Source organism: Chelonia mydas, chromosome 7 (assembly GCF_015237465.2).
Source record: "Chelonia mydas isolate rCheMyd1 chromosome 7, rCheMyd1.pri.v2, whole genome shotgun sequence".
NCBI classification, from domain to species: Eukaryota; Metazoa; Chordata; order Testudines; family Cheloniidae; genus Chelonia; species Chelonia mydas.
This window is the reverse complement of record NC_057853.1, coordinates 32,431,979-32,454,756: the sequence shown is the minus strand read 5'-3', so window position 1 is coordinate 32,454,756 and position 22,778 is coordinate 32,431,979. Positions and strand designations below refer to the sequence as shown.

General features: G+C 58.1%; 1 protein-coding gene across 4 annotated transcripts; it reads left to right on the top strand.

Annotated features, from left to right (window-relative positions):
- The first annotated feature begins 804 nt into the window (after positions 1–804).
- Positions 805–22,059, top strand: MAP4K2 (mitogen-activated protein kinase kinase kinase kinase 2). Of its 4 annotated transcripts, XM_043551382.1 has the most exons (33): positions 805–960; positions 1,402–1,588; positions 6,347–6,404; positions 6,852–6,942; positions 7,180–7,244; positions 7,854–7,909; positions 8,378–8,425; positions 8,900–8,942; positions 9,354–9,426; positions 9,913–10,044; positions 10,313–10,375; positions 10,606–10,687; positions 11,018–11,125; positions 11,741–11,819; positions 12,287–12,345; positions 12,678–12,718; positions 13,106–13,144; positions 13,559–13,589; positions 13,675–13,834; positions 14,469–14,581; positions 14,890–14,931; positions 15,134–15,218; positions 15,620–15,699; positions 15,971–16,031; positions 16,551–16,674; positions 17,688–17,746; positions 17,881–17,984; positions 18,251–18,428; positions 18,743–18,811; positions 18,898–18,984; positions 19,212–19,282; positions 19,533–19,588; positions 20,598–22,059. In XM_043551382.1, the coding sequence occupies exons 2-33, from the start codon at positions 1,493–1,495 to the stop codon at positions 20,683–20,685; spliced, it is 2,541 nt and encodes an 846-aa protein (XP_043407317.1). In that variant the 5' UTR covers positions 805–960; positions 1,402–1,492; the 3' UTR covers positions 20,686–22,059. The 4 variants fall into 4 exon arrangements, with proteins under 4 accessions (XP_043407317.1, XP_037760790.2, XP_037760791.1 ...); XM_037904862.2 differs by having other exon boundaries at positions 809–1,588; XM_037904863.2 differs by lacking the exons at positions 805–960; positions 1,402–1,588 and adding an exon at positions 5,732–5,825.
- Positions 22,060–22,778: the final 719 nt, after the last annotated feature.

Here is a 22,778-nt window from a genome sequence, read left to right as displayed (position 1 = left end):
ACTGCCCTGGGCCCCGTGCTTTGTGGGGCCCTACACTTCAGGGGGCCTGGGGTCCAGGGCAGCCTGGCACTGGCAGCAGCAGCAAGTGACCCAGCCCTAACTGGCTCCCCCTGGCCAGCTCCTGGCATTGCTTGGGGGAGGGGGCAGAAGCCGGAAAGAGGCGGGGTGAAGGCTTGGGGGAAGGGGTGATGAGTTCTGTGCGTTCTCCATGTACCTGGGAGAGCTGCAGGAATTGGATGGAGGGGCCCTTGGAGCCCAGTTACAGGGGTTCCTTCTACTTTGCACCCCTTCTGCTGAGGAGATATAGCCCCCTCCTCTATGACACACACTAGGGTTCTTCTGGGCCGGGTGTCTCCAAAATACAGACCCACCTGAGCCCTGCCCAGGGGCCGGGTTGGAGCCCACACCCCCTAAAGGAGAAGGAAGCCGCATCCCATGCTGGTGGGGGGAGGAGTGGGGGTGGGGCAGGCTGGGGCCCTGATGCTGGCTGCTGGGTGCCAGGCCCTGTGTTATCCCCCCCGGCTGCCCTGGACCCTGTGTCCCCCTGAAGCACAGGGGCCCCCCAAGTGTGGGGCAGTAGCCCCAGTCCGTCCTATGGATGGGATGGCTCTGAAAATATAAGTCCAAGCATTGGTGGAGCTGGACTCCCATTCCTGAATAGTGGGTGGGTGGACGGACATGGGCACCCCAGGCCCAGAGAACTTGCTGCCTATGCCTGTGTCTGGTTCTAGCCTGCGGTGGAGCTCCCTGCAGTGCCGAGGCTGCGCCTGGAGAGAGGGGGCTCTTGAGTCAGCCCTGCGCAGACTCCACGGCAGGGCGCTCGGCTCAGGCTGTCACAAGTGATCAGTGATGTTCACGGCAGAGAAGGATAATTTGGTGCCGGCTCCGGGCGAGGAAGGGGGTTGGGAGCTGCCTACTGCTCAGCTTAGAGCGTGGATGGATTTTCCTGCCCGTGTGTAGGTGGGTTGTGGAGCCACAAGACTATTGCGGGTGCGTGGCCTTGTGCTGGATCACCCCTGTGCAAATGGGCTTCTCGGAGTTGGGTACAGAACCCAGGAGTCCAGACTTCCAGCCTCTCCCCCCACGAGGCCCCCACTCCTCTCCCAGAGCTGGGATAGAACCCAGGAGCCCTGACTCCCAGCCCCCGTTTGACCCGCTAGGACCCCCTCCCCAAGCTGCTCTAAAGCAGGGAGGGGGTGGCTGTGCTCTTTGCAGGCTCCTGTTTCTGCGGGGAGGGGAAGGGTCTCCAGCAGGAGCAGCGTGTGACCCCTTGCCCTGGCTGCTCTCCCCACCAGCAAGGCTGATTTTCCCTCCCCACCCCACCCCTCCCCCGTCCCATCAGCAGTGCCTGTCCCCTCCCCTGTTTGGGGGTGTGACCCCCTTCCTTCTCCCCGCCCCCAGGGGGGCAGGGCTGGCTCCGCTTCCCTCCCCGCTGGTTCCCCGGCCGGCCGGGCCGCGCCGTACCCTGCTGCCCTGCGGTTCCCCGGGGACCATGAGCCTCTTGCGGGACGTCTCCCTGCTGGACCCCCGGCTCCGCTACGAGCTGATCCAGCGCATCGGGGCGGGCACCTACGGCGATGTCTACAAGGTGAGGGGGCGCCGGCCGCACGGACCGGGGGGAACTTGGGGTGGAGGTGCATGGCGGAGTGTGGAGGGGACCCTAGGGCATGGGGAGCTGGGGTGGGGGCAGGGGCATGGGCATGGCAGAGAGCACAGGAGGTCTTCGGGAGCTGGGGTGTGGGGGGGCATGGTGGGGAGCTGAGGGGGAACTGGGGTACGTGTGGGGGGCATGGTGGGGAGCCAAGGGCTGAGGGGGAACTGGGGCATGGTGGGCTGGGGGGCATGGCGGGGAGCCAAGGGCTGAGGGGGAACTGGGGCATGGCAGAGCACAGAGCGGGTCCGGAGCATGGAGAGCTGGGGTGTGTGTGGGGGGCATGGCAGAACACAGAGAGGGTCCTGGGGCATGGGAAGCTGGAGCAGTGGTCCCGTGGAGCAAAAGAGCAGGTATGTGAGGCTGGAGAGATGAGGTGGGGTGTATGGCAGCCCAGGAAAATAAGAGGGGACACTGGGGCCAGTGAAGCTGGGTGGGGGTTGCAGGAAGCTAGGGGATTTCCTGGCCTTTGGGAGGTATGTGAGTCCATGGGTCTGGGAACACTGGAGGTAGGCTCATAGGGCCTGGGGATGGGGAGTAACCTGGGGGTTTAGGAGCTGGGATACAGTGGGGTATGTGAATGGGGGAAATGAGGGCCCAGGCGGGGGTGCTCAGGGGAGGGCCTGGCCAGCCCAGGATTCAAGGGGAGACTAGGGTGGATGAAGGATCTTAGAGTATTTCGGGGGCTCCTAGGGAATTGGGGTCAGAGGATCCCTGGGAAATTCAGGGGGAGCTAGGGGATATATGGGAGTTGGGGTGTATTGAGGGCAGGGTTGTGTGGGGTTGTGCTAAGGGCAGGGGTGGGTGCACAGGGAAATCTAGGGGCTGGGGGCGCCTGGCAGGGTTTTTGTCCTGGTAGAGCAGGACAGCAGTGGCTGGCAAGACCAGATTGATGCATGGGGGGCATGACCCAGATACCTGCGGTGGGGTTCCTGTGGGGTGCCCTGGGTGGGGATTGTCTTTTGGGCGAGGGGTGGGGGAGTGTCCTGCGGGTGGATGGGGGAACTGCACAGGGCATTCTGAGGAAGGGGCTGATGTTCAGGTCTGAGGGGGGCATGGTGTATGTGCGGGGAGGTTACAGGCATGGGGGGCTGGCGAGGAGTTGTGCACAGGCAGAAACATGTGGGGGAGCCCCGTGAGGGGTCCTTGGGGCACTGTCAGAAACTCAGACCTCTGCAACTGGCACTTCATTGCCAGACCAGGAAGGTGTGAGGGGATGGAAGGGAAACTCCTAAGACAGGGAGGGCCCCCCTCAAGAGGGCTCCAGTGCATGGAGTGACCTGTCCTGGATTTGAGCAGAGGAGCTGGGAGCCAGGACTTCTGAGTTCTACCCCAGGCTCTGGGAGGGGAGTGGGGTGTAATAGTTGCTGGAGTGGGGGGCTGGGAGCCTGGACTCCAGGGTTCTAGCCCCGGCTCTGCCGGTGGTGCAGACTTAGCTCTGCCTACACTTGGGGAATAGCCCCGATTCAGCAGCCTGTGAAGCCAGCTCCACCACTGAGCATTGCCAAGCATGAGCTGGCATTTGCATCAGCTAATGAGGGTTAATTCCCAAGGCTTCCTTTGCCCCCTATACCCGAGGTACCATGGCTGTGGCTGGCCAGATCTGAACCAATGTCAGGCCATTGGGGGGATCTAATGCTCATCCTTTCCAGGCACTAGGGCAACCAGAACCCTGTGCTGCCAGCTGTTTCTGTGCCACCATTATGCTGACTCAAAGGTGTCATGCAGCTGGGGTTGTGTGGGGTAGACAGGCTCTGTGTCCCTTGCCTGCTAGGCCACTCATAACACCGCACGTTCCCCCAGAGCTGGGCCCGTGAGGGTAGCTCCGAGGCTGAGATCTGCCAGGGTCAGGAGTGAATGAGTGGGGCCAAGAGGCAGCCACTGCATGCTCAGACTCAGAAATTGGTTTTCTTTGATGGAGGAAATGGGGACACAGAGTCCCGAGAATGGGGAACCTGGTACTGGGCAGAAGGAGAGGCACGGAGCCCCTGACATGGGGGGGGCATGGGGTACCTGACATGTGGGCACAGAGCCCCTGGCGTGAGGGAGGGGGAGTTGCAGGGAGTCCCTGCGATGGAGGCGCTGGGAGGGTGGCCTCAGGGAGTTGTGGTGGGGCCGGAGGGAGGCAAGAAGCTGGGGTGGGCAATGCACTGGGCCTACAGTCGCTGTGAAGCCTGCGCCCCCTAGTGCTCTCTGGTTTGAGAACCACAAGGGCCCAGCCTCCTACACAGCCTGGGCACAGACTCCCCCCTACAATGCCTGCCCCGCCCAGGTCTGCGAGCCAGGTGGGAGCAGAGCTTTGAGAGAGAGACGTCCAGGCTGGGTCCATAGAGGCCAAGCGCTGGTGAGTTCACTGTACTGTGGTGCATGCGGCTGGGAGCCAGGACTCCTGGGTTCTGTCCCCAGCTCTGAGAAGGGGGTAGGGTCTGGCAGGTTAGATCAATGGTTCTCAATCAAGGGTACGTGTACCCCTGGGGGTACGCCAAGTTCTTCCAGGGGGTACATCAACTCACCTAGATATTTGCCTAGTTTTACAACAGGCTACATAAAAAGCACTAGCAAAGTCAGTACAAACTACAAAATTCATACAGACAATGACTTGTTTGTTCTGCTCTATATGCTAGCCACTGAAATGTAAGCACAATATTTATATTCCAATGGATTTATTTTATAATTATATGGTAAAAATGCAAAAATCAGCAGTTTCTCAGTAACTGTCCTGTGACACTCTTGTATTTTTAGGTCTTATTTTATAAGCAAGTAGTTTTTAGGTGAAGTGAAACTTGGGGTACACAAGACACATCAGACTCCTGAAAGGGGTATAGCAGGCTGGAAAGGTTGAGAGCCACTGGGTTAGATGGGGTGGGAGCCAGGACTCCTGGGTTCTATTCCTGACTTTGCCACTTAACTTGGGCATGTCAATTCCTCTCTTGGTACCTCTGTTTCCCTTTCCATCCTGTGTCTAATTAAATCTTGAGCTCCTTGTGGCAGGAACTGGTGCTCACTGTCTGTGCAGTGCCTGGCCTGATCTCAGTCATGGGGACTGTGCAGGGCATAGACAGGTAGTTCTTAGGGGTGTGTTATGCCCTATCGGTCCCTGAGATTGGGGGTTGGGGGGTTGCTGGGAGTGAGAACACCTGGGTTCTCTCTCTGGCCCTGGGAGCCTGTGGGGTCTAGTGGTTTAGCGCGGGTAGGGTGACCAGATGTCCCGATAAAATCGGGACTGTCCCGATTTTTAGTTCTTTGTCCTGCGTCCCGACCGATGCAGTTGGGCCGCCATTTGTCCCGATACTGCGGCTTTGGCCGCTCTGGCAGTTTTTGTTTTTTTTTTTGTTTGCTTTCGCAACTTGGCTCCGGCGGTTTTTTCTTTTTCTTCTTTTTTCATCGGCAACTCCGCTCCGGCCGTTTTTTGTTTTTTTTTGCTTCCCCCATGTGTCCTGATATTTTGTCCGTTTCATCTGGTCACCCTAGGGGCGAGGGCTGCGTGTCAGAACGCCTGGGTTCTATCCCAGCTCTGGAAGGGGAGTGGGGTCTAGTGGTTAGAGCATTTCCCTCTCCAATGCTCTTTAGAAAGCTGAAATCATGAATTCCTCTCTCCCTCCCCCACACACCTTGTGCAGGTGCAGGGCTCAGAGCGATAGAACAAGCAAGAGACGTGGGGAGGGTGAAAAGGAAGTTGCTTAACGTCAGGGTGGAGATGGCGTCTGTGCTGTGGCGTGGCTTAACTTGTGTCTGTGGGCTGGGGTGGGCACCTGGCCTTGTCATGCCTGTGCCCTGGGGAGGGGGCTTCAGAGCCCCCTGCCCCCACCCCAGCCCTGGGCTGCTGGCACAGGGAGTTCACATCCTGTCTGTCTGGGCATCAGCACAAGGGCACTTTGCAACATGCCCTACCTGCCGCAGGGCTGGGTGTCGGAGAGCTCAGCTGGGAGGAGGAGGTATCTGTCTCTTCCCTCCCCCTGACCATCTGCAACTAGGCCCCAGGATGGGGTGGAGTTGGGGGCAGGAAGCACTGGGTGGGGCGGCTGGGGGGATCAGCACCGGAAACCCGGAACAAGGCTGTTTTGGTGTCAGAAACCACGAGTGTGAGCAGGGGAGAGACCCTGAGATTGGGAGGAGGGGGAGAATGTGGGTGGGGGACGGATGACACAACAGAGGCTCCAGATCTGGGGATGAGGTGAGCGGGGAGAGGTACCCTCTCTTCAGGGGGGAGGTGGGGTATTGGGCTGGGAGAGATGGGCCCTCAGGTTGGTTGGAGGAGAGGTGGGAACTGGGCTCGGGGGATCCCAAACTCTGGGGTTCAGGGAGGGGTACAAAGTGGAGTCCAGGCTCCTGAGCCTCAGAAATGGGGTTTGGGGGAGCTCCTTGCAGACCGTATCTAGACCCAGACTATTTGGGGAGTGGGGATCCTTCTGCACTAGGAGGCTGGGGGCAGCTCTGGGCTCTGAGAACTGAGCCTGCCAGACAGCAAGGTGTGTTGAGGGGGGTCTGGGCTGGTAATGGGGGGATACCAGCCTGGGGAGCAGGGTGATGGCTGCATCTGGGAGACAACCCTCCCCCTGCAGCGCAGAGGAGGGTGTGGGGCACTGATCTGGGAAGAGCTGGATCCCGAGCCGCCCCCGCCCCCCCTCACCCCATAGGTGTGTAGACAGCTAATGCTGAGGCCTCTGCAAGTGATGGCCCCTTCCCTGTTCCTAGGCCCGGGACACCCAGACAGCAGAGCTGGCTGCCATAAAGATCATCAAACTGGACCCAGGTAAAAATCCAAATGTCCCCCCAAGAATCACTGCTCCAGTGGTCTCCATATCATCCCCAGGGCTCACCCAGAATCACTGGCCTAGTGTGTCTCTAAATGACCCCTAAATTGCCCAGGTCTACGCACAAATAGGCCCTGAGACTCACCATGGTGCACCCCCAAATTGCTCCCAGTATCACCCCCCCAGTGCTCCCCCCCAAGTGCTTACCTTTGGTCCATAAGGAACAACCTGTGACCCCCAGACCTGCCCATCCCTTAGCCTGTTTAGCTCCTGGTGCTGCCAGGGCCTCCTGTGGCAGGGGGTTCCATGGTGAATGGGGAGCCCTGCAGCCGGCTTGCAGGGATTAGCTCTTGTGGAGCCGGCTATGTCCCTGACACAGCTCCGTTGGGATGATGCCCCCAGCCCCCAATTCCCTCCCTGACACCCACAACTCCTCTCATTCCCAGGGGATGACATCAGCTCCATCCAGCAGGAGATCACAACGCTCAGGGACTGTGGGCACCACAATGTGGTGGCGTATTTCGGCAGCTATCTCAGGTGAGACACGCCGGGGGCGCTGTGCTGCAGGGAGCTGGGTGGGGAGCTTTCCCCGCACAGTCAGTGCAGCTCTAGGAACAGATCACCTCAGCTAACTCCATTCAACATCCCCACCACCACCCTCAGCTTTTACATGATTTTGCTTCACTTCCTGTGCAAAACTTGGTATCAACAGCTCCACCCCAGAGACGGCTGCATCTCAGCGCTGTGCTGACATCTCCTCCCTTGCTCCCTCAGGAACGACCGTCTCTGGATCTGCATGGAGTTTTGTGGAGGAGGATCCCTGCAAGAAATCTACCACAGTGAGTCCCTGCCCTGGTGTAACTAGAAGCAGGGAGGGCTGTGGCTGGGAGTCAGGATTCCTGGGTTCTTTTCTCCACTCCTCTTCCAGGGACAGAAACCAGGACTTCTGACTCCTAGCCCCACTGCTCTCACCCACAAGGTCCCACTCTGCTCCCAGAGCCGGAGTCCTGGTTCTCATGTTATCTGACACGGGGGGACAGAATGTCCTCTCATCAGGATGTTGTAAAAGAGGCATCTGTTTCACTTTCTGGTCGGTTTCCCTTCCTGTTTTCAAAATGCCTCTGGTTCCTGGTCCTGTGGGGGTTGGGGTGGATAGGAGGAAGTGAGGGGCAGGGGGGTAGATAGGAAATGGGGGGCAGGCAGGGGGGTGGATGGGAAGAAGTGGGGGCAGTGTTAGAACATGGGGAAGATGATGAGGCAGAAGCCTGATGTATTGGATTGTGTGGGGGGGATATTTGGGGGGCTGTGGGGGTGGAGTAATTGGGATGTTTGTAGCTGGGTATTGGAAGGGGTTGTGAGGGGTGTATTTGGGGACTGGTTGGATTGTGGCAGGAGAATAGTGACCCCCCCCAGGTGTGTATCTGTCCACGTCTGTACGTCTTTTCCAGCCACAGGCCCCCTCTCTGAGAAGCAGATTGCCTACGTGTGCAGAGAAACGCTGCAGGTGAGTAAACAGGGAGCCAGGGGTTAGATTGGAGGCTTCAAAGCCTCTGCTGGGCATCCCCCATTTGGGGGCACGTGAGATTGGGGATGAGTGCCAGATGGACACCTGGGCTCTGTCCCCAGCTCTGTGAGGGGAGTTGGGTTTGAGGGTGGTGGGGAGGTGAGCTGGGAGCCCAGACACCTGGGTTCTCTGCCTGGGGCTGTGTCTGACGGGGCCTGGGCCAGGCAGGAAGTCCTTGTTTCCCGTCAATTGCCCTGCAGCTTCCTCTGTCCCTGGCGGCAGGAAGAGATGTGTGAGTTGCAGCACAGCCACTAGCCTCATCACCATGGAGAGGGGGGCACAGGTGGCTGACGCCTCCTCCCTGTGTGGACCAGTATCCTCCCCAGGGTCTGGGAGGTCAGTCTCGGGGGGCGTGTGGCAACGTGCATGGATGGGGGGACATTCAGAAGGTCATTCCTCCCCCTCCAGGGCCTGAGCCACCTACACGCCAAAGGCAAGATGCACCGGGACATAAAGGTGAGACCCCTGGGCCCATCCAGGCCCAAATCCCCTGCTGCTCCCCCGGATCAGACCCAGGGCCCCATCCAGCCCCAGATCTCGCCCCTCTCCCCCCCCCCCCCCCCCGGATCAGACCCAGGGGCCCATCCAGCCCCAGATCCTATCCTACCCCCCTAGATGAAACCCATGAGCCTATGCTTGGGATCACCTTTGATTATTAATCCCCTTTTCCCAAGTTAACACCAATAGGACCCAGGCAGCTGACTTGGCCCTTCACTGTGGTAACATGCTGCAGCATGTTATTCCCAGGGTTAACAAGGGTAGTGGAAGAATCCCACTGGCCTTGAGGAGGGGAAGGATCAGAGTGACGTTCCCCTCCCTCCTTCACCAGCCCCTTGGGTTCATCTCCAGAGCAGGCTGCTTTAGCAGGGGAGGTCGCTCCAGTGGAACAGTGGTTCTTCCCCCACTGACTCTTTCCCTTTTCTGGTGCAGGGAGCCAATATCCTACTCACCCTCTTTGGAGATGTGAAACTGGGTGAGTTACCTGCTCTTCCTCCTTCTCCATAAAAACCTTGGATCCCTGTGTGGGTGGGGGGAGCCCAGGGCTGGGACACCGGAGGGGGTGTGTGTCAGGACAGAGGGGCACTGGCAGAGTTGGGAGTCGGGGAGGAAGTCCAGGGCTAGGATAGCAAGTGGCTGTGGGTTAGGACTGAGGGGCTCCAATGGGGGGTGGGGAGAGCCCAGGACTGGGATAGTAGGAAACTGAGAGTCAGAACTGAGGGGCACCAGTGAAGCTGTGTGTGCCCACCTGTCTGCCATCCTTGGTGGTGACTAATGACCCTTGTGCTAGGTGCTGTACAGACTCATAATATGCATATGAGGTCCCTTCCCCAGAGTGCCTCCTAACGAGGGTTCCTGTTCCCCTCCCCCACCTCCTGTCTTGCAGCGGATTTCGGAGTCTCAGCTGAGCTGACAGCATCAGTGGCGAAGCGGAAGTCCTTCATTGGGACCCCCTACTGGTACCTCACACCCCCAGCCTCGCCCCACTACCCGCCAGGGGAACCTCGTGGGGGCAGTGGAGTGAACTGGCCACCTCAGCCTATCTCACCGTCGGGACACCCCATCTGGGGCTGTCTTGGAGTCTGGGGTGTCTCTGGAGGAGGGGTTTGGTGGGGTGGGGGGAAGCAGCATCTTGGTGTTTGGAGGGGGGGATGGAGGAGGGTGTGGAGCCTGGGGGACATGGGGGTGCTTTGGAGTGCCCAGCAGCTGGGGAATTAGGCTGGGAGGCAGGGAATGGCTTCTGATGGGGCAGCTGGTGAGCTGAGTCTGATACCTGGGTCTCAGGGATGGCTTGGCAGCTGTGTGTATGGGGGGGATGTCATGGGTATAGCCAGATGCCTGGGTCCCCTTGAGGGGTGGGAAGTTCATGAGTATAGCTGGATGCCAGAGTCCCATTTGTATGGCCTGGTGTTGTCTGATTGGTCTGCGGCCCCTCCCTCATCTAGGATGGCCCCTGAGGTGGCTGCAGTGGAGAAGAAGGGTGGCTACAACCAGCTGTGTGACATCTGGGCCATTGGCATCACGGCCATTGAGCTGGCCGAGCTGCAGCCCCCGCTCTTCGACCTTCACCCCATGAGGTAAGAGGGCAAAGAGTGGAGCACCCCCTTGGCATGGGCCCAGCAGGTCTCTCCTCTCCCCACAGGGAGGAGGTGACGCGAGTGTAGTGGGAGCGAGGAGAATCGGGTCAGGCTGCTGGAGGCAGAGTTGGATGCAAGAGAAGATCTCCCCCCTCCCAGCTCTGTCTGTCTCCCTCGCAACCCTTCATGTTCTGGTTCTGTCTGTCTGGTTCTCCTGCCCCCTGATCTCTCTCTCTCTCTCTCTCTCTCTCTCTCTCTCTCTCTGCAGGGCCCTGATGCTCATGTCCAAGAGCAGCTTCCAACCCCCGAAACTGAAAGATAAAGCTCATTGGTGAGTGTTGCTGCAGGGAGCAGGGCAGGAGCTGGCTGGGTGGGGGAGCTACTCCAGCCACGGCCTCTCTCCGCAGGGGGGTGCTATAGGGAGTGGTGCAGGAATGCTGGGGTTGGAGGGTGAGGATTCTGTTTTAAAAGTGACAGAGAATTTGGGGGGCTTGGCAGGGCTGGGGGGTCTCCAGAGGGACCTAGGGGGATTTGCTGATTCCCCCTTTGCGCCCCCCCCAGGTCCCCAGAATTCCACCATTTCCTCAAACTGGCCCTGACCAAGAACCCCAAAAAGAGACCCACAGCGGAAAAACTGTTACAGGTGAACCGGCGGAAAGGGGTGGTGGCTGAGCAGGGGGGTAATTGGAATGAGGAGTGTGGGAGGCATTGGGGGTGGTGTGGGAGAAGCTGGGGGCTGTAGGGGGGACTGTACTGGAGTGGGGGGCAGGCTGTGAAGTGTCGGGGGAGAGAGATCGGGGCATGGGGCGTGGGAGAGCTGGGGGCAGTGTGTGTGGCCGGGGGTTGGGATGTGGTGTGTCTCTGGGGAGGGTTTGGGGGTGGGGAAATGGGGCATGCTGCATTGGACAGCAGGGGGCTCTCTGGGGGGACCATTTGTCTCCCAGTTTCAGCACCATGACCCCTGTCCCCCCAGCACCCATTCACCAGCCAGCCCCTTGCCCGCATCCTGGCCACTGAGCTACTCGACAAGGTTAACAGCCCTGACCTGCCTGCCCCCTCCCTGGACGACGGAGACTTTGAGGTACCTGCCCTGAGGGAGACTCCAGGCCTGCCCATTATGCCCCTGCCCCCTGCAGCCTCCCTGGGCACTGACCCACCACCCCACAGCCAGCTCAGCTCGGTCACTAGGGCCGGTTACCATGACAACCAGCCAGTGGTGGGGGCAGCCTGGCTCCGTTGACTCCCCTGTCCCAGTGCCCAACTCCCCAGCCATGAAGCTGAAGCCTGTTGCCCAAGATAATGGCGGGGGGGGGAGGAAGTTGCTAGAAATGGCCCTGTCCTGAGGTGGAATTTGACCAGCAACCGGGCAGCCCTATGCATCATGCAGCTCCCAGTGATGCTGCCCCGCTCTGGGGATGCATAGGACTGGGTTTGTTCAGTCTCTGGGGGCTGCCGAGCTGGCACTTACCCCGATCAGCTCCCTCCACCGTTACAATCCAGCCCCACACCACGAAACCAGCTGGGCCCAGTTCTGTGAACTGGCTGGGAAGAGGGGCCAGGAGTGAAGTGGGAGAGTTGGGGACTTGACATGGATTATCAGTAACTGTTCCCCATCTCCCTGCCCCCTCCCCCATCCTGTCTGTGTGCCCCCCAAATCTCCTTGCCCCCTTTCTTCCCCCGCACTGTTTCCTATAAGGCTTACGACATCTTCCCAGACAAAATCCATTCCCGTGGGGCACATGGCCAGGCAGAACGGACTCTCTCCGAAATCCAGTGTAAGTCATCCCCGACTGGGGACCACCATTGCTGCCCCAGGACTGGTGTACCCAGAGCCAGGCACCCTAGCATAGTCACCACTCACCCCCTCATGCTGTTTATTCAGGGATCCATTGCATGGCGCTGAGATGCAGCTGCCTCTGGGGTGAGGTGTGGGGGCAGTTGAACAGTCACACAGCAAGGCTACAGAACGGCTTAGGGAAGAGAAGATGAATCCTGAATCCAACTGGAATGGCAGGGGGAAGGCTGGGCAAAAATAATGGAATCTCCCAGAGCTGGGATTTGGCCCGGATGCCTGGGTTCACAGGATCTTCAAAAAGCAGGAGTGGTTAGCAGCAGGGCTGTTTGCCTCACCCCTAAATTACAGCGGATGCCTCCCGTTAGTCCTAGCTGCTCTGGAGCCCAGGGGGAGAATGGAGTGTGTCTCAATCAGCAGATGAGCCAATTTGTATAATTTGATTTTCAGTTAATCACGTTAAATTCGGGCCCCCACTGAGAAAAGAAACAGAACCATATTGTGGTCTGGTGAGTGGAAACCCATTAATTCTTTTCCTCTCCCAGCAGGGGGTGCTGTGGGGAGCGGGGAGGAAGCACTAGCTGTGGGGGGAGCTCCTGGCTACTCCAGCCCTGGCCTCTCCCAGCAGGGGGTGCTGTAGGGAGCAGGTCAGGAGATGGCTGTGGGGGGAGCTCCCGGCTACTCCAGCCCTGGCCTCTCCAAGCAGGGGGCGCTGTAGGGAGTGGGGCAGGAGCTGGCTGCCTAGGGAGCTCCCAGCTACTCCATCCCCAGCCTTGGCTAGCCGTGGGCACTGTGGGGAGCAGGTAACTCCATATGGGTTACAAGTCTTCTCCTTCCACAGAGGGAAGAGGAGGATGATTGGACGTTGCTAGGCGCTGAAGAGTAAGTATCAGTACGGGGTGGGGGGGGAGGCCGGCCCGAGGGAGTCTTGGGTTCAAAGTTCAGCCTCCCCCATCCTGCTTGGAAGTGTCGCATCATGGGGAGGGGGTACGGGGAACTGAGCAGCGCTGCCTATTGGATAAACTGGGAGCAGGGGGGTTGATGGCTCCAAGTGCGGGTAGATAGGCAATTTAGTCAGCTCTAAGGATGGGGGTGGCTGTAATCCTGGGCTTCCAGTGTTGAGCACTGGGCTCTAGTGGGTTGCAGCAGGGGAGGCTGGGAGTCCGGACTCCTGGGTTCCATCCCAGCACTGGGCGAGGAGTGGGGTCTAGTGGGTTGGGGAGCAGGTAATGTGTGGCCCGCATCCCTACCCCCTCTCCTTGTCTTTAGGAGTCTCCTGCAGTCTGTGGAGGAGGCGTTGGAAGAAAGGTAAAGCTGAGACTCCGGGGGGGGGGGCAGGCAAGGTGTGTGTGTGGGGGGGGTCCCTTCACCTCCCACCAACCTGTAGAGATCAGGTCATTTCAGTGGAGGGGGCAGTAATGCAGAGTCCCTGCCCCCACACAGTGAGTTTCACAAGCATCCTTGCCACTCCCCCTCACAGAGATACGCCTGGTGTGTGTGTGGCGGGGGTTGACACGTGGGCTGTTTTGGGGGGTAGGGGCAGGGTGTGAACTCTGTTGGCCCTGCACTTTGCAGCTGCTTTGTATCTTCCCCTCCTCAATCCCGGGTCTGGACCATGGCAGGGATGAATGTCAGAGACCCCTGATGTCCCCTTGGAGACTCCCCACAGCAGGGAGTTCCCCCACCCCAGGGCCCCCACTTCTCTCTGTCTTTCCCTTACAGGAGTTTGACCATCCGCCCAGCATCTGGACAGGTAAGTTCTTCTACACACATCTCCCCAGGCAGCTGCCTGCCCTGGCACAAGTCCCCTCCCATTCTGTGACTCTCTCTCTGCCCAGGTCCCCACCCCAGAGGATCAGCCTGTGGGCCCTAACTGCGTCCCTGAGAATGAGACGGGAACAATCAAGAGAGCATCGCTATGGGACCTGATGAATTGGGAGCTGGAGGGCATGGAGACTGGGGGTGGCTCAGAGACCATGAGGAGACAGACCCCAGCAGGTACTGGGGTTTGACAGAGGATGGGGGGACTGGCTGGCTTAGAGGGGCAGGGAATGGGATACGGAGCCTTTCCCTCCAGGGCGTGCCAGCTCCAATCCAGCTCCAGGGTGGGGGACTGTCTGGCTCTTGGGTTGGGAGTGAGACACAGGAACTTTCCTCTCTAGGGGGCGCCGGCTGCATTCAGGCCCCAGGTCCTTAGTGAATGAAAGTTGTTCCCACCTGTGAGACAAGTTGGCTGGAACTTAGCCCATTGGTCCCTAACAGGATGGGGCCTCCCATCACACTGACCTCCTTACTGGCAGAGAGGCCAGGGGGCTGAACAGGCTACTGGGGACTCTGCTTCCCTCACACGATGACCCTAGATCGGGGGGGCAGTGTGATAGGGGACTGGAAGATGGGGCCAGTGTGTGTGTGACACTCTGTGCAGGTGCCCAGAGGAGCCCCTGCCATGACATTTGCAGGGGATAACAGGGCCGTTTAAGCACCACAGTGTAACCCAGGCGAGGAGCAGGGATCTCCAGTGGGGCTGGGAGCCCTGCGGGGGGCAGGGAGGGGGTGTTGCCACCTAGGAAGGAGGCTGCCAGGGCAGAGCTGTCTCTGATAGGCAAGTGCTGTGCGTGTCCCCCACTTCCAGGCAGCCGAGAGTCAGGTGACGTCCCACCCCCCCAGCACACTGGCTCCCCAGAGCCTGGAGCCTCCCTGCTCTCCACCGAATGGGCCACCATGAAGAGGAGGGAGGAGACAGAGGTAGGTGCGAACCACTCGGGGAGCAGGCCTGGGTAGAAACGTGGGGTAAGAGATTATGGGGTGGCCTGGCGGTCATGGTGTGTAGGCAACAATGCAGCAGGACTCCTGGGTTCTATCACTTGCTCTGGGAGGGGAGTGGGACCCAGTGGTTAGATCAGGGGGCTGGGAATTAGTACTCCTGGGTTCCAACTTGATGTCTGGGTGTTGGCTGGTATCCCAGTGCTCTTGTTGCCTCTCATCTGGGGTGGCCAGCTTGGCATCCTTCTTTTGGTGGTGTCTGGTGTTGACTGGCTTTCTCTCTCTTTCAGAGATCCAGCTGCCATGGGTTGCCCCCCACCCCCAAGGTCCATGTAAGTGCCATTCCGCAGCATCTCCCTGCAGGGAGTGCTATAGACAGCAGGGTGGGAGCGCTGCCTGTTGGGGTTGCTCTTGGCTAATCAGGCCTGGTCTCTCCCAGCAGGGTGTGCTGTAGGGAGCGGGGCGGGAGTGCTGGCTATAGGGGGAGCTCCCTGCTACTCAGGCCCAGCGTCTTACCTGGTCTCTCCTTCGCAGATGGGTGCTTGCTTTTCCAAAGTCTTTAATGGCTGCCCTCTAAAGATCAACTCAGCTGTGACGTGGATTCACCCGGAGACCCGAGGTAGGGCCCCCTCCCGCCCCAAATGCCTCCGACGCAGCTCTCTGCCTCCCACAATGTCTGTATTAACCCCATCTCCCACTCGCTGCTCCATCCTGGGCTGGGGGCAGGACGCTGATTCTCCTCCCACATTCAATTCACCGATGCACTGGTTCAGTTTCACCCTATGCCCTCCTGTTTCCCCACCACCCTTGCTGCACCCTCCAGCCTTTGTCATAGCTGATCTGATCTGGGGACTTGATTTCCACCCCCTACAGTCCCTGGGTACCAGCTCTGAGCTCCCAGCCATTGGGCTGAAGAGGGGCATGTGGGTAGGAGGGGAGCAGGCACACTGCTGGCTTCAAAGTGGGTGCTGGGAATCTGCCCCCCCGCCCCAAACCTAACTCTGGCTGGCCTTGTTTCAGATCAATACCTGGTGGTAGGGGCTGAGGAGGGGATTTACACACTCAACCTGCATGAACTCCATGAGGACACCATGGAGAAGGTGAGATGCCTGGAGATAGGGGTATAGCTTAATGCTGTGGGAGCTCCTGGCCTCTCCCAGCAGGGGGCACTGTAGGGAGCAGGGCAGGAGCTCTGGCTGTCGGGGGGAGTGCCTGGCTATTCCAGCCCTGGCCTCTCCCAGAAGGGGGTGATGTGGGGAGCAGTGAGTAATGAACTAACTAAACAATGGGTAATATGGGCAGAGATAATGGCAGCACTGTGTGGAGTTGACTGAAGAGCTAACCGGTGAGGTGTCTGTCTGTGTCCCCCAGCTCCTGCCCCACAGGTGTTCCTGGCTGTACTGTATGAACAACGTGCTGCTCTCCTTAGCAGGTGAGTGGGTAGGGAAGGCACCAAATCTGGGCTTCCTCCCAATCTGGAAACTGTACATTCCTTTGGCTACAGCTACTGTGAGGTACACAGAATGTCATACAAGTTATCAAGGGGCATCACCCAGGGGTGGAGGAGCTGAGGCAACCCAGGGTGGGATGGGCAGGGGACTGCAGGTCAGGATTGAGGGGCACCAGCAGGACTGGATCTGAAGCCTGGGATGTCCTGGGGCTGTGGGTGGGGCTGAGGGGCACTGGCAGAGCTGGGTATGGAGCCCAGGCGTGGATGGCTGGGGCTGTGGGTGGGGGTGAGGGGCACCAGTGGGGCTGGGTGTGGAACCCAGGCTGGGATGGCCGGGGCTGTGGCTGCGGGGGCACCGGCAGGGCTGGGTGTGGAACCCGGGCTGGGATGGCCGGGGCTGTGGGTGGGGGTGAGGGACACCGGCAGAGCTAGGTGCAGTTCCCTGAGGATAGCACATTAGGATCCACCATCCCAGTATCTAATGCAGCTCTCTCTCTGCAGGGAAATCCTCCCAGATCTCCTCTCACAACCTTGTGGGCCTCTTTGAGCAGCGGAGGCAGCTGCAGAAGCGGCAGGTCCCCCTCTCCATTGCCACCAACCGGCTGACTGAGCGCATCATCCCCAGGTGCTGTGCTTGGCTCCGCATCTGAAACTCCACCGAGCCAGGAGGGAGCGATGGTCAATCCCCGGATGGGGCCAGGTGTCCTCATGGCCTTGTAATTGGCCACTTCAGGCTGAGATCCCCTCACGTTCCTTAGGGCCCAGTATCCCCTTGGATTAGATCAATGGGCCCCTCTTCCCCACTGCCACCCTGGGTCCATCCAGGCCAGTATCCCCCATCTCATGCTCGCCATCCTGAACCAGACCAATGGGCCTGTCTACCCTGGTCTCCTGTCTTCATTTGCAGCATCTGCCAGATGCTTCATTTTCCAATGCTACTTTGGGTGGGGAAGCTCCTTCCTGACCCCCCGGCTGTAGTCAATCCCTGAAACCTAACCTTCGTGCAGTGTACGATTAGCCTGTGGTACGCTCTGCCATGGCTGGCGCTGAGGCAAAGAGTGTAGTGAGTTTCCCAGAGGGACTGGGTGCTCAGTGGAGAATGAGAACAACCAGATTTAGACTAGCTCATGGTAACAAATTTGGAAGGGAGCTAAATCCTTCTGCTTGAAGGTTTAAGAAGATCCCTGTTAGGGATTAGGATGAGACCTTCGTTTGGACAGATTACCCCAATTGGCCTGATGTGGGGCTTCCTCTGAAGCCATCGTCAGGGACAGGATAGTAGGCTAGAGGGCCACTGTCTGATCCAGTCTGGTGGCTCTTGTGTTCCTAAGAGTGCAGAATAACCGCCAGTCTTACCATGATGGGTGCATGGATACGTCTCACAATCCTAGCAGCAGCCGTGCTCTTCTCTCTGAAAACTCTCCCAACCTTCCTTCAACCCTCCTCCAGTTCCACTATCTTGTACTGGAGAGTTCCATGGGTTAACTGGCTGACAGCTCTCCCCTCAGGGTAATTGTGGGTGGGTTTGCATCATGCCTGGCTGTAGAATCCCCTCTCCACTCAGCCCCTCATCCTGCCCCCTTTTGTCCTCCGGTGGCAGCTCATTCCTTCCTTTTATTCTGTTCCTCCTCCCTGCAGGAAGTTTGCGCTCTCGTCCAAGATAGCGGATACCAAGGGCTGCCTCAAGTGCCGAGTGGGTGAGTGTGATCCTCACACGCAGCCAGGGTGCTTCCTGTAGGCTGGATTGCTGTCTCCCTGGGGACAGGGGAGCCCCTCAGCTGATTGCTTTCCCTCCGGGGAAACCTATTCACCTGCCTTGGTTGCCTTTCAGTTCGGAACCCCTATTCTGGCAACACCTTCTTGTGCGCTGCTCTTCCCTCGAGCCTGGTGCTGTTGCAGTGGTACGAGCCCTTGCAGAAGTTCATGCTGCTGAAGGTAGGTCCAGGGTGTGTGGGGGGAAACGGGGTGCTGGAGCCACTGGTGAACCCAAGAGTCTCATTGACTCTGATGTAGGCCTGCATGGAGCTAAAATCTAGGGCACTGCTCTGGAAGGACGCTTGCAACACTTGCCATAGATTGGATGCTGCTCTGGTGGGGGAAACTTGCCAGGTCCTTTTCACTGATGGCACTGCCCTAGGGAAGCTCGCCGCATGGGAAAACCTGTTGCTGCTGAGATCTCAGCCTCCCCTCCCTCACCCCAGCACTTTCCTGCGGCCCTGTCTATGCCCCTGAGCCTGTTTGAGCTGCTTGTGGTGGAGACGGAAGAGTACCCCCAGGTGTGTGTGCGTGTTGTGGACCGAGATCAGCCGAGCCAGGAGTTGGAGTTTAATGTCCTCTCGCTCAGCACCAACTCCAGCCTCAGCACTGAGCCCTCTGCAGGTAAGAGACACCCAAGTGGGGAATGGGACATGGGGCCTTTCCCCTCTAGGGGGTACCAGCACACATGGGCCCCAGGGTGGTGCGGGGGGAGGAATGGCTGGCTTAGGGGAGGCAGGGAATGGGACTCAGAGCCTTTCCCCTCCAGGAGATGACAACTTGAATATGGCCCCAGGGTGGGGAATGTGATTCAGGGCCTTTCCTCTCTGGAGGAATTGGTGGGCTCCTAGGGGAGGGAATGGGGTATGGAGCCTTTTCCCACTAGAGGGCGCCAGCTCCCCTAGAGTCTCAATGTGTCTCTCCTGCTGTCATTGCAGATGGGGCTTCCAGTGTGGCCTGCCACGTGACTCAGATGGACAGAGACACAGTCCTCGTTTGCTTTGAGCGTAAGTCCCTCCTCCGGCGTGGCCCTCTCATTGACTCAGCCTTGGCCACAGCTGGTGCCGACTGCCTCGCTCTTTCTCCGCTGCAGGGTATGTAAGGACGGTGAACCTGTGTGGGGCCCCCAAGAGAGCCCTGGCCCCAGAGCTGACCTTCAACTTCCCCATTGAGACAATTGGTGAGTGGAGGGAGGTCTCTTGGGGAGAGAGCTGCCACTGGTCTGCCCATCTCCCAGCCCACACTCCTGCCTGGCCTGGTGACCTCAGGAGCTGTCCAGCCTTCTGTTCCTCCAGCATCCTCCTCCCTGTCCTGGTAGCAGTGTCCTCCACCTGCCAGCTTCCCCAAGGTGGGGGTCGTCCATACCACCTGCTGCTCACCCCCTTCTTTCTGTCCCTCCTACCGCAGTGTGCCTTCAAGACAGCGTACTGGCCTTCTGGAAACATGGCATGCAGGGCCGCAGCTTGGAGGGCAACGAGGTGAGTGCAGGTCAGGGCTTGGGCGGATGATTTCCCTATCTTCCCCAAAGAGGGGGATCAGACTCTGCAGTGGGGATTAACTTGGAGATGATGCATGGAGTTGGCATTGCTCCTGCTGGAGACTACGTGGTATAGGATCTGTCCCCTTCTCTCCCACCACCCTGGTTTGGGAGGGGGATGGAGATGCACTGACCCAGCAAGGATCTGAGCCAGGAGAACTGTGTGCTGATCTGACCCTTCTCCTTGACAGGTGACCCAAGAAATCACAGATAAATCCAGGGTGTTCCGGGTGCTGGGAGCCAACAGGTGAGGCCCCAAAGTGAGGATGCGATCAGGGCAGGTGGCAGCAGGGAGTGCACCACCAACAGAGAATTCTTGTTCTGCTCTCTCCACCCTCTGATCAAGCGGTGTGGCTGCCCTGCTCCGGCTGGCTACCCCCAGTCTGGCTGTGCCATTGGTAGGAACCTGCTCTCTCCACACTCTGATCAAGTGTTGCGGGGCTGCAAGGCTGGGACAGTGGGAAAATTATCGGGGGACTGGGAGACCAGGAGTTGTGAACTTCTTTTCCTTCCTCTTGCATGGACTGGGTCACTTCAGTAGCCAGTCACCACCCTGACTCTCTATTGTGTCCATCCTGTGCCCCTGTTCCTGCTGGACGTTACATGACTGGGTGGATTTGCAGGCCTGTTTTGAGGATGCACGGCGCTGTGTCAGGGTTTGGGCTGCATTCTGGGGTAGCTGGAGGTTGGTGGTGGATGTGCCACATTGGGGGTTGGGTTTGCATGGCTGGGATGAAGTTATTCTATTCTATATATAGTCTTATACTGTGCTTCTCACTGCAGTATCAGAGCCAGTAGCACATTAGGCAGTGGTGGTGGTTCTCCCATCATCTTGCCAGGGGAGAAGCATGTGCAGGGAATGGCACATGCTTGGTTTGGTTGGGGTTTATATAATAAAATACTGCTGTGTTTGTATTATAAATGGTGAGGTCAGAGAAATGTGACCAGCACTTGAACCAAGAGTTGATTTTGCATGGTTGGGTTGGAGAGGCTGGTTTTGCATGGTGGCCAGGGTTACATGGCTGGGTTTGGGGGCTGGAATTGCATGGTGGGTTTGGTTTTGTGCGGTGGCTGTGGGACTGGGATGGGGTACAATCATGGCTGGGGCTGGCTTTGCTGAGTTGCATTCCTTGCTTGGGTGCGGCACCTCTCAAGTCAGATCGGGGTTACCAATCCTCCTGTTCTGCTCAAAACATGCTCTGACCATCTGTCTCTCCACGTTCACTCATTGCTCTTGCCTCTACCTCTCCTCCCAGAGATATCATCCTGGAGAGCACGCCCACAGAGAATCCCTTGGCTCACAGCAACCTCTACATCCTAACGGGACACGAGAGCAGCTACTGAGCGTGCAGAACTGCCTTTCCAACATCCCGTGTAGACTGATGCAGAGTGGGTGGAGGGGAAATCCTGCTGTGATGTTTAAACCGCTGACAGCTGAGAAGCTCAGTGGAGGCGCACAGGTAGCGGGAGCCTTGGGGAAATATTCCCATGAGTGGGGCCTGTCTTCTGCTGCAGGAATCCATGTCAGATGAGTTCTACTCTATAAACTCTACAGTCCACTTGTCCTATTGTCCAAAGTCTTCCTGAGATATACCCCTGCTTTTCAGGAGTGTATGGAGAGATTCCCTCTCCCCTTTTAGGGCCAGCATCTCCTGAGACCCTTACGTCTGCAATAATTGACTACCCAGTCCAAAGACACCTCTGCAGTCTGTCTTGACTGATACCTGTGCCTGTTGAATGCTTCCCCCTCCCTCCCCGTTCTTAACCCTAAGAAGATGTGTTCTGGAGACACAGGGTGAGTGTGTCCTCCTCCTCCAGCTTCAACATGAAGACAATCGGTTTTCTAGTGGATGCATTGTGTTCCCTATGTAGCACTTAAGGTCCAGAAATCTGGCACACGCCTTCAGCTGCAAAAGGAGTGGGAAAGCAATTCTGCGTCTTGTCATTCAAGGTGTGAGCAACGAGCAATGCCTGAGGTGGGACAAACCTATTGAATTTAATCAGTGGCTGGGATAGCTGTTTGACTATTTTGGTAATGGTTGTGCCGATTGCTTGGCTGGATGTGTTTTGATGGGGGATGAGTGGGATGGCTAGCTGGGCGTCCAGATTGGCTGGTTTGAGCAGCTGGCTGGTGGCTTGGTTGGTTGGGTGTGGTGGTTATTAGGATGAGATGAGTTCATTTGGACGGCAGGGTTGGTTTAGAAGTGGCTGGGGCAGTGCTTGGGTTGAATGGGGGGAAATGTGTTTGGTTGATGAGGCAGGTACAGTAGCTAGGTAAGGGACTTGATTACTGAACAGGCCACTCGCTTGGTAGAGTGGGTGGCTGATTGGTGTAAGAGAGGTTTGAGTGTGTCTGCTATGGAGGGGCTGGGTGCATGGCTGGCATGACTGGTATTTTGAGTGTGAAAAGATGGGTGGTCAGATGACTGCTTTGAAATGAAGCAGAGTGCTTCATACTGGCAGGCAGTATGTTGCATTGGCTGGCTGCTGGGATGCCTTGTTCTTTTGCTACCTTGGAAACCAGTGCCAACCCCAAATGCCAGTGTGACAGAGACCAGGATCCTGGGGCTGACGGCTCTAGTAACTCAGGCAGTGGAAGCTTTCCTTTCCGTTTTGCTAATTTCTCTGTGGTTTTTAACTGAAAGCTGGAATTTATGGGTAAAAGAAACCAAACTTGAAAAAATATGCTATTTAAAAGATAAAGAGATATTAAACCTGTCTTTTGTTTGCTTGGTGTTAATTGGGTGAAGAACGGAAGAGGGGAGAACCACTGGGGCCTCTGGCTGTTCAGCTCCACTGCTGTTCTAGCTGTCCTCCCTAATCTTTAATACTGTTACCCCAATTGTTAAGGACTGGTCTTCAGTCCTGCCTGAAACCTCCTTCTGCCCTCTATGCCCCCCCACCCCCTCTGCAATTCTCACAGAGTGCCACCCAATATCGTTGGGAGCTGGACAGGGAGAAGGAAAACAGATAACTGATGTTTGTTTTGGTGCTGGGGCTATGCTCTCCTTGCAAGTGAAAAGCAGCCCCAGAGCAGGGAGTGGCTGGAGACAGAGGGGTTTTGTGGAAAAGGAGAAATAGCTGCTGAGCGGGGAGCCAGAAAAGAGAAGAGAGCACTAGATCAGCCCCAGGCTACTGCTCAGTTACTCCCATGCCCCTAACTGCAGCCAGGGGGGCTAAGGACTCCTGTGAGTGGCCCCAGGTCCTATCACCATGGTACCTATCCGGGCTCCTAACCTGCTCCCCTGATGGCCCTGCCAGGTGCAGGGGGTGAGATTGAGCCTGAGCACGCTCAGCAGTGACTGCAAGGTGTGGCCCCTGCCCCCCTGCTGCTGGGCACACAGCCCTTGGTGTGTGCGAGGAGTTAACACCCCCCCGTCAGCTGGCAGCCTTCCCTTGGCCTAGCTCCCATGAGCCTCATGGCCCCCTAACTGGGT